The 8,700-nt window shown below is 46.2% G+C and overlaps 1 protein-coding gene across 1 annotated transcript; it reads left to right on the forward strand.

Moving 5' to 3' along the window:
• Positions 1–311: 311 nt before the first annotated feature.
• Positions 312–8,352, forward strand: AWAT2 (acyl-CoA wax alcohol acyltransferase 2). Its single transcript, XM_047092477.1, has 7 exons — positions 312–396; positions 5,776–5,886; positions 6,269–6,339; positions 6,586–6,790; positions 7,019–7,193; positions 7,778–7,977; positions 8,198–8,352. The coding sequence occupies exons 1-7, from the start codon at positions 312–314 to the stop codon at positions 8,350–8,352; spliced, it is 1,002 nt and encodes a 333-aa protein (XP_046948433.1).
• The last annotated feature ends 348 nt before the right edge of the window (positions 8,353–8,700 follow it).

Below are 8,700 nucleotides of genomic sequence, written 5' to 3' on the forward strand. Positions count from 1 at the left end.
CCCAAAACCCCCTCCTACTCACTTCCCACACCAGAGTTTCGTCTGCATTTCTCTACGCAGGTGTGCAAGGGGGTGTCACAATCTCAGCCTAGGCTGTGCCCAAGTGGGTAAAAGTGCATGTGGGTAGACTGCTGGAAGGAGCTGGGCAAGCAGAGGCGGCATGCGTCCCTGCTGTCATGTGGGGGGTGGAGACTAGCTAGGGGTTGGAGAAGAAAGCATGAAGAGAGGAAATATTGAAGGCTCCTGAGCAATCAAGCCTAGGAAACCAAAGGAACAGCACTCACCTGGAGTCTCTGGAGACCGCGAGGATGATGTTCTTGCCCTCTAAGAAGGACCTTAAGACTGCCCTGGAGGTCTTTGCTGTTTTTCAGTGGCCCCTAAGTGTCTTTCTTATTGGTGAGTCTTCAGCCTTTGGTAGGGTGACCAACTGCCCTGGTATGCCTGGGACTGAGGGGTTTTAGGGTTTAGCAGGATTTTGAATGCCAAAACCCGGGTCATCCCAGACATTGCCTGACGTGCCTGGTGGTGGTACTCATGGAATCTCTGAGTGTATATGATTGTGTGTATGTGTGTGTGTGTGTGTGTGTGTGTGTGCATAGAGGTGTGTGCCTATGCAAGGGTGCCTATGCGTGTGTGCAAGCGAGCCTTGATGCAGATGTGAATGGGGAGCTCTCCTGGGTCTACGCTGGGGCATGCCAGGCATGTTTTGGGAAGATGTGGAGCAGTTTCACTGAGGCTAGTCAAGGAAAAGGACTTAGCTGCAAAAGGACTTAGCTGTTCATGAACCACCAGTGGGGAATAGCAGCCTGGTGGCAGACGAAGGCTCTGAAAACCTCTTGTCCAGAGCAATTCATCCATTTATCCAGCCATTTTTTCCGCTACTATCTATACCACAAACACTTTCTGAGTTACTTAGATGCTGGCCACTGTATTCTAGGTGCTGAAGCAAAGCATCCCTGTGGGAGGGGGAGGGGCTGGGAAAAAATTCTCACTTGTCAGGTGGTTTAAGTGAGTACTAGCTGGAGGCAAGGGTGTGAACCAAATGACCTTGTAAGATATCTGGGAAGGACTGCAGGTAGGCCTTGGGAGTCTGGGGCTTGCCAGTGAATAGGGAGCGTGGGCTAGAGGACAGACAATGGGAGGCTAGGAGGCCTGCCTGGGGTGGGCACCAGGACCCCTCTGTGCTGAAAAGAGCAGTGTTAACCTAGGAATGATTAGCAATCAGAGCAGGAAGAGACCAGCAGAAAGAAATTCATATGTATTAGGTAATTTGTACCTGGTATTTTCACACCTATTTCTTCGTTTTAGCCTCACACCAGCTTCATGATGTAGAAGCTATTATTATGCATAATAATACTATATATATATAATGCACATATATATATTTACATAATATATATAGTATTATATATTACATAGTATTACATATTAATTGTTATATATTATAATTATATATAATTATAAATTATATATTCATTATATTATATAATATTAAATATATAATAATTATTATATTATAATGTATTATATTATTATATATTAATATATACTATATATTTATATAACTAGTTATATATTAATTAATATTAATATTATAATTATATATTAATATGTATATTATATACTATTATATATAGTATAGTATTATATATATAGTAATATATTATATATATAATATATACATATATATTATCTATGTGTGGCTATTGGTGTGTATATATATATATATACATTGGCATATATATATATATATATATATATATATATATAGGTATATATATACCAATATATACCAATAGCCACACATACATAATAAGCACTAATATATATACCAATAGCCACACATACATAATAAGTGCTAACATTCATATTAGCTAACATTAATTGCACCCTTTTATCACGTCAGGCACTGTTCTAAGCACCTTATGTGTCAAATAATCTCCATTGTACAGATGAGGAAGCTGAGGTACATGTAGTGTAAGTGGTCTGTCCAAGATCACACAGCTTAGGAAGCAGAGTAACTGGCCTGGGAATTGAGCCCACAAGGGCCTGATTCCAGCTTATGAATTTCTTTCCCTACCTCTTGCCTCAGCTCACTCAATGCTGATTGGGAGGTTGGATCTGGATGTGTCCCTGGAGCACATGTTAGTCCAGGGTGCAGTCTAATTCATAATTGCCTCATTTAAAATTTCTGGTAACTGCCCATTCATAACCTTTGCCCATTTTTTTCTGTTGAATGAGTTAACTCTTGAAGCACAAATAGGAACTAGGTGAAGAAGGAGGATTGTTCAGGGCAGAGAGTGGGTGTGACACATGACAAGGCTAGGATGAGGGAGAGCAAAAAGCATTCAAGGAGCTGACAGTGGTTAAGCGGGATGAGGGGCAAGAGACACAGAACTGATGCCCAATCCATATCGAGTGAATGAATGGGAGACAGAAGAAAGGATACTGGAGAAGCAGGCAGTTTGGGGATGATGGTGCAGGGCATTGTAAACTAAGGAATAGGGTTTGGACTTTTTCCTGAGGGTCATGTGGAGCCATGATAGGGTTTGGCACAGGACGACAGCATCAGATTTGTGTTTTCAAGAGATCACTATAGCTCTGTGTAGCAAATTGGTTATAGGAAGAGGCTGTTGAAATCATCCAGGTGAGAGACGGTAGTGATTCATACCAGACCAGTAGTAATTGGGATGGAGACAAGAGGGAAAAAAAGGAGAGATTTGAGAAATTGGAACAGAATTAATAAGGCTTGATGATCAGAAGATATGGGCAAAAGAAACGGAAAAGGCAAGATGGAGGGCTTAGGGCCCAGTTTGAGGTGGAGCAGAGGCTGAAGGAGGTGTGCGACAGAAAGGGAGATGAGTGCAGGGGGCAAACTGTCCCAGAGAGGTCTTAATTAGAGTCTGCCTGTGGGACATACAGAGAGGTAGTATGGAACAGGCAGGAGGGCTCTAGGCCTGGGCCTTAGGAAATGTGGGTTCCAGCACTCCCCCTTCCCTTGCTAGCTCACATGGGGTGGGTGGAGCAAATGGCCCCTTGGAACCTTCCAAGCTCTTCACTCTGTTCATGGAATCATATCCCTTTGGACCCTAAAGGCTTTTGAGAGAAGACCCTCACAATAAGTCTATGAGGAAGATAAGGCAGACATTGGTAGTGTAATTCCCACTTGGCAGATGAAGTTCAGTGACTAGTCTGAGAGCAGACTCATGGTAAATGGCAGAGCCAGGATTCATCTCACTGTCAGGGCACTCTACCTGAGGCCACATTGCCTCACAAGATGTCCCCAACACCATCTGGTTTGAGCAAAGCCCAAGGGAAACAGGGAGGTGTCCTCTGGACTAGACCTATGACTCTATTTCTTGAAAGGTCCAATAGTTTTATAAGGAGTATATCAAAAGCTAAAAACTGCTGGCCTTTGTTTCACCCTTACATCTGTTCCCTAGAGGTAGCCATTTTCAGCTTTGTTAGCTTTTTCTTCTGGTATTTATCTCCACGTGTCTACATTTTACTGTTTAAAATGTCTAAATATTGCTAGTTTCTGATTTAACAACTTTAGATATTGTCACTGACTTTCTAATATGGAAGATGAGAATTTGGTTCTATACACTACTGCTAGATCTGTCCATTTCCTTCATCCTCCCGAGATTGTTGTAGCACAGGTTTGGTTAAATGCCTGACTATGACTAGGAATATCCCTAGGTGAGCCATTTAGTGTACTGAGAGTATATTTCCTTTCTTGTACAATTTTTTGTTTCTCTGGAACTTACAATTGCCTCATTTTAAATTTCATTTATGCTCTATTAGCTATCTATTAGTTACACCAATTCATCTTCAAACTCTCCACAGACATATTAATCTCTCAATATCAGTGAACACATCAGGAATCTGTAAGGTCCTCTCCTGTCCCCCATTGTTTATTTCCTTGAGGATATTTCTGCTGGAGCCCAGCATCTTCCTGTTACAATCTGGTCTTACACATAGCTCTCACCTCCAGGGCCCTTGAGGTACCTTGGGTGCATAATTTAAGAAGGTGCTCACTCTCCGGGTTGTGCAAGTATTCGGTCAGTACTTGCCTGACCCTGAGAGTGTCTTCTTAAATTTTGTGTCCTAAGCACCTTGCTTGCCTCACCCTAGCCCTGGCCCTGGTCAGTTCTTCCTCCATTGGCTCCTTTTTTTCCTGGATCCCATGCCTTCCTCTGTCTTGGTTTACTCTCTTACCTTGATGGACCACATACATCCTCCAGTAGTTTCCTGAGAAACAGACATGGGAGATAAACTCTCTGAGACTATATGTCTGAGATGGTCCTTATTCTTTCATACTGGATTCACAATTTGGCTGCATATAGAATGTTTTAGCTGTGTCTACTATAAGTGTCTGAGTTTAGAGTCTCTTCGGTTCAATTTTTCAGAGAATAGTTCTCCCATTGTCCAATGGTGTAGGGGTGGGGATTGGACCTGGGGTTCTAACTACCTCTTTGATAGACTTTCAATCAAGCTTTGTGCCTCACAGTGCTTTTTGTCACATCTAATGACTCCAAATTATGAGTCTTTCCTATATTTTCTACAACAAACAGGCTTGCTCTTGTAGCCATTCCCCTTGCAGGTAACTAGGTTTCAGCTTTCTTTCCTTGAAGTCACTTACTCCTTCCTTCAACTACTTTCAAGCATGCAAACATTTTGCTGGTATCTCTTGTCCACTCTTGTTGGTATCTCTCTAATTCTTTTTCTTCTTGCAGATCTATACTTTTTAAAACATTCTTATGGTAACTTTAGCGAGGCCTCGGCAAGGAGTCAAGATAGAAACTTGTGGGACGCCTGGGTGGCTCAGTTAAGCGTCTGACTTCAGCTCAGGTCATGATCTCACAGCTTGTGGGTTTGAGCCCTGCATCAGGCTCTGTGTTGACAACTCAGAGCCTGGAGCTTGCTTCAAATTCTGTGCCTCCCTCTCTCTCTGCCCTTCCCCCACTCACTCTCTTTCTCTCTCTCAAAAATAAACATTAAAAAAAGATAAAAACTTGTGTTCAATCTGCCATGTCCAGTTGGAAGTGTTTTTTGTCTTTTCTAACCTTTATTTTGACCCACTTTCTCTCACACAGTCTCATTCACAGCTGTTTTAAAAACTGAGTCTGGTAATAATTCTAAGTGAGTGCGGCTCCCTAGGACTCATCTCCATTAAGTCTGTCCTAATTATTCTACCTTACAGTGCTCCTGTCTTACTGGAGCTTGACACAGTCCAGTATCTGATTCTGCCCCACCTTGCCCTTTCCTTTGTTTCTCATTTGTGAACTTGTGTACTCCCAACCTGGCTGATACTGGGTCTTCTCTTTCTCTTGTATTCCCTCCACTGATGCCTCACAGAGAAGATCTGGAGAAGAAAATGTGAGTTGGAGGAAAACTGCTCCTGGCTCTATTGTCCCAGGACTCCCAACCTCTAGTGGTTGGATCAATGTGACCCATCGTTGGCTCCCTGCCATTGAACACAGCCCAGAGCAGTGCTGGAGCAGGTCCTGGGGAGTAGAGGGCTTACTGCATGGACCACAGCTGGAGAGGAAAACATCTGGTTTTCCAGACCTGAAGCAGGTTCTCAAGGACAGAGAGGAGATGGAGGGCTGGGGACGTGGGCACAGAGACCATGTGCTAAGGAGAGGAAGCAAGAGCACTGAGTGAGCATGTGGGCGGAGTGTGTGTGACCTTGAGGTGGAGAGACCCCAAGAGGGAGGGCAAGTGTGAAGGACTGTTCATAATTCATTAACTCTGGGCTGGGCTTCCCTGCAGTAATCACCGTAATCTTTGTCAACCTGTACCTGGTGGTGTTCACATCGTACTGGCCGGTCACTGTGCTCATTCTCACCTGGCTGGCTTATGACTGGAAGACCCCTGAGCGAGGTAGGGGCCCCCCTGGGGGCTGCGTTGGTACCTGCCACAGGCTTTTTCCTCTTCTCTTATTATAGTTCTAAGAGACTCTGGCCAATTCCCAAGAAGTCCTCAAGCCTGTCCCTACCTGGCTTAGAGAAGCTGAGGGAAGGGGGTCTTTTTAAAAGTGCTAGAAAGGCCCAGATCAGAACTGGAGTAGGTTAAGGGAAAGGCAGCTAATAAAGCAGAAATGCAGGCCTGTCCCAAATTGGCCCGAATGTGACATAGCCCATCCTGATTGTCACAAGGCCAGGAAACAGTAGGGGGTGAGGGGCCCCCCAATGGCTCATTGACAAGGGCTCTGAAGAAGACAGTGGGAGTGGGGAAAACTTGGCTACATTGGCTCCGTTTTCAGGTGGCCGCCGGGTTACCTCTGTGAGGAATTGGCGCCTGTGGAAACACTACTGTGATTACTTCCCCCTCAGGGTAAGTAGCCCCAGATCCCCACTTGGGTCCCAGGCCCAGCCCCAACTCCAATGCCAGTGGTTGGGCCAGGGTGGAGGTTGGGGGCATCATTCCCATTGAGGCCCACATGAATGATGCCCCCTGGAGCTGTGTGTTACCCAGCCTGTGTGGCTGGACACAGCAGCCCTTTCCCCTTCCAGGTCTCTGGCCATAAAGAGGAATACTCTTCCTTGGCTATGCCCCTTCTGACTCCACTTTCCTCTACAGCTGTTGAAGACTCATGATATCTCCCCCAGCGACAACTATATCCTTGTCTGCCATCCTCATGGGGTCTTGTCCCACTCGTGGTTTGGCCAGTTTGCCACAAACGGCTTATGCTTCTCCAAGATCTTTCCTGGTATCACCCCTTATGTTCTCACACTGGGAGCCTTTTTCTGGGTGCCGTTGCTCAGAGACTATGTCATGTCTTCAGGTGAGTTGGCTCCTAGGATGTAAAGCCAAAGGAAACGTGGTTCCTTAAGGGAGAAGTGTTGGGGGAATGGGTGAGAGCAAGGCCAACTCAGTGATCCTCTCTGGTCTTAAAAAGCTACCTAAGGCTCATCTGCCTGATGTGAGGCTCTCCCCTCTTTGAAGATGTAGGGAGGAAAGTTAGGAGGTGTGGGAAGTGGCCAATCAGCTTTTGGCATTTTCTGCCTACCAGGGACCTGCTCTGTGAGCCAATCCTCCATGGACTTTCTGCTTACCCACAGAGGCACAGGCAACATGCTGATTGTGGTGGTTGGTGGCCTGGCTGAGTGCAAATACAGCCTTCCAGGCTCTACCACCCTGGTCTTGAAGAACCGAACTGGCTTTGTACGCATGGCCCTTCGGCATGGGTAAGGACACCTCTGGTCCAGAATGGGCAGAAGGGCTCCAAAAGCCTAGCAGGGAAGGAGTAAGGGGTTTTGAAGAAATTATATCCAAAAAGGGAGGTAGAAAGTTGCTTCTGTGTTGGAGTAGAGCCTGGGCCATGTCCTGGAGGCATTTCTGCTTATGAAGAAAGGCTAGAGGGCTAGCCCTGAGCTGCTCTGCCTCACACAAGCCTCTCATCTGGGCCAGTACCTATACGAAAGTACCTCGACAAAAGGCTGTAACCTCATGTCAGAGAGAACCAACATTACTGTCTGGGTTAAAGGGAAGAAAGCTAAATGAGATGGCCCTTGGGTCTTATCTTCTAGTGTTTCAGACCTGTGGGTTCACAGGAGGGTCTGGGACTTGCTTCCTTTAGCTTACTGATATTTTGCCCCTACGGGCAGCCTGGGGTAGACAGTGGGGCCCTCACACTTAGTCTGGACGTAGGCCCAGCTAAGTTAGGTGCTGAGAAACCTATAGGGAGACCTAGGGACCACTGGTAGCACATCTGGCTTTCAGCAGGGTACCTACCTTTCTGGCCATCAGAGTATATGCCTTTCCTCTGCAGAGTGCCTCTAATCCCTGCCTATGCCTTTGGGGAGGCAGACCTCTACAGTCAGCACATTTTCACTCCTGGGGGCTTGGTGAATCGATTCCAGAAGTGGTTCCAGAGTATGGTACACATCTACCCTTGTGCTTTCTATGGACGTGGCTTCACTGAGAACTCCTGGGGCTTACTGCCCTATGCTCAGCCTGTAACCACCATCGGTGAGTGAGCCTTTCCACTGGCAGCCACATCTAGGATATAGGCTCCAGTTCTGAGGCTGAGCCTTGGGTTTGGCTGTGTCTGGAGGCAGAGAGGCTGGCCAGGATAAGGGGCATGGTTGCAGTAAGGGTGGGGAGAAACTGGGCATGAGGGCCGAGGCCCATTCTAAGGAGTGGGCTGTTCTGATGCTTTCCCCTTTTCCTTCTGTGTCTCTTCTGGCAGTTGGGAAGCCTCTACCACTGCCCAAGATCAAGAACCCGAGCCAGGAGACTGTGGCTAAATACCACGCACTCTATACTGATGCCCTACGCAAACTGTTTGACCAGCATAAGACCAAGTTTGGCATCTCAGAGACCCAGGAACTGGTGATAGTTTGACAGACATCCCCAGCAGCTTCTCAGCCTGGAACCTGTGAAATAGGACAAAAGTCACCTATGGGCCTCCTGTTCCCGATTTGGCCAGACCTCAATATGAGGCGGGGCTGTCCATTTGGCTGTTCTCTAGACCCCTCTTCTTCCTCCATCTCTCTCCTTCCAGCACTTCTCTGATTTTTCCTTGTGATTACAAGGGAAATAGTCCCAAAGCTCAGGGAAAGCCCTAAGAGAGAAGTACCCCGAGGTTTTTCATGCTCACTCAGCATCAGTACTGAGGAAAATAATGGACAGAATAAAAAGCTTTTCTTCTGAAACTCATTGTGCCCCAAGTAGTCTGTTTTAAGGGCCTAG

The sequence above is a fragment of the Lynx rufus genome, unplaced genomic scaffold (genome assembly GCF_022079265.1).
Source record: "Lynx rufus isolate CCGP_SWC_20201006 ecotype Redwood Valley unplaced genomic scaffold, mLynRuf1.p SCAF_30, whole genome shotgun sequence".
Lineage (NCBI taxonomy): Eukaryota > Metazoa > Chordata > Mammalia > Carnivora > Felidae > Lynx > Lynx rufus.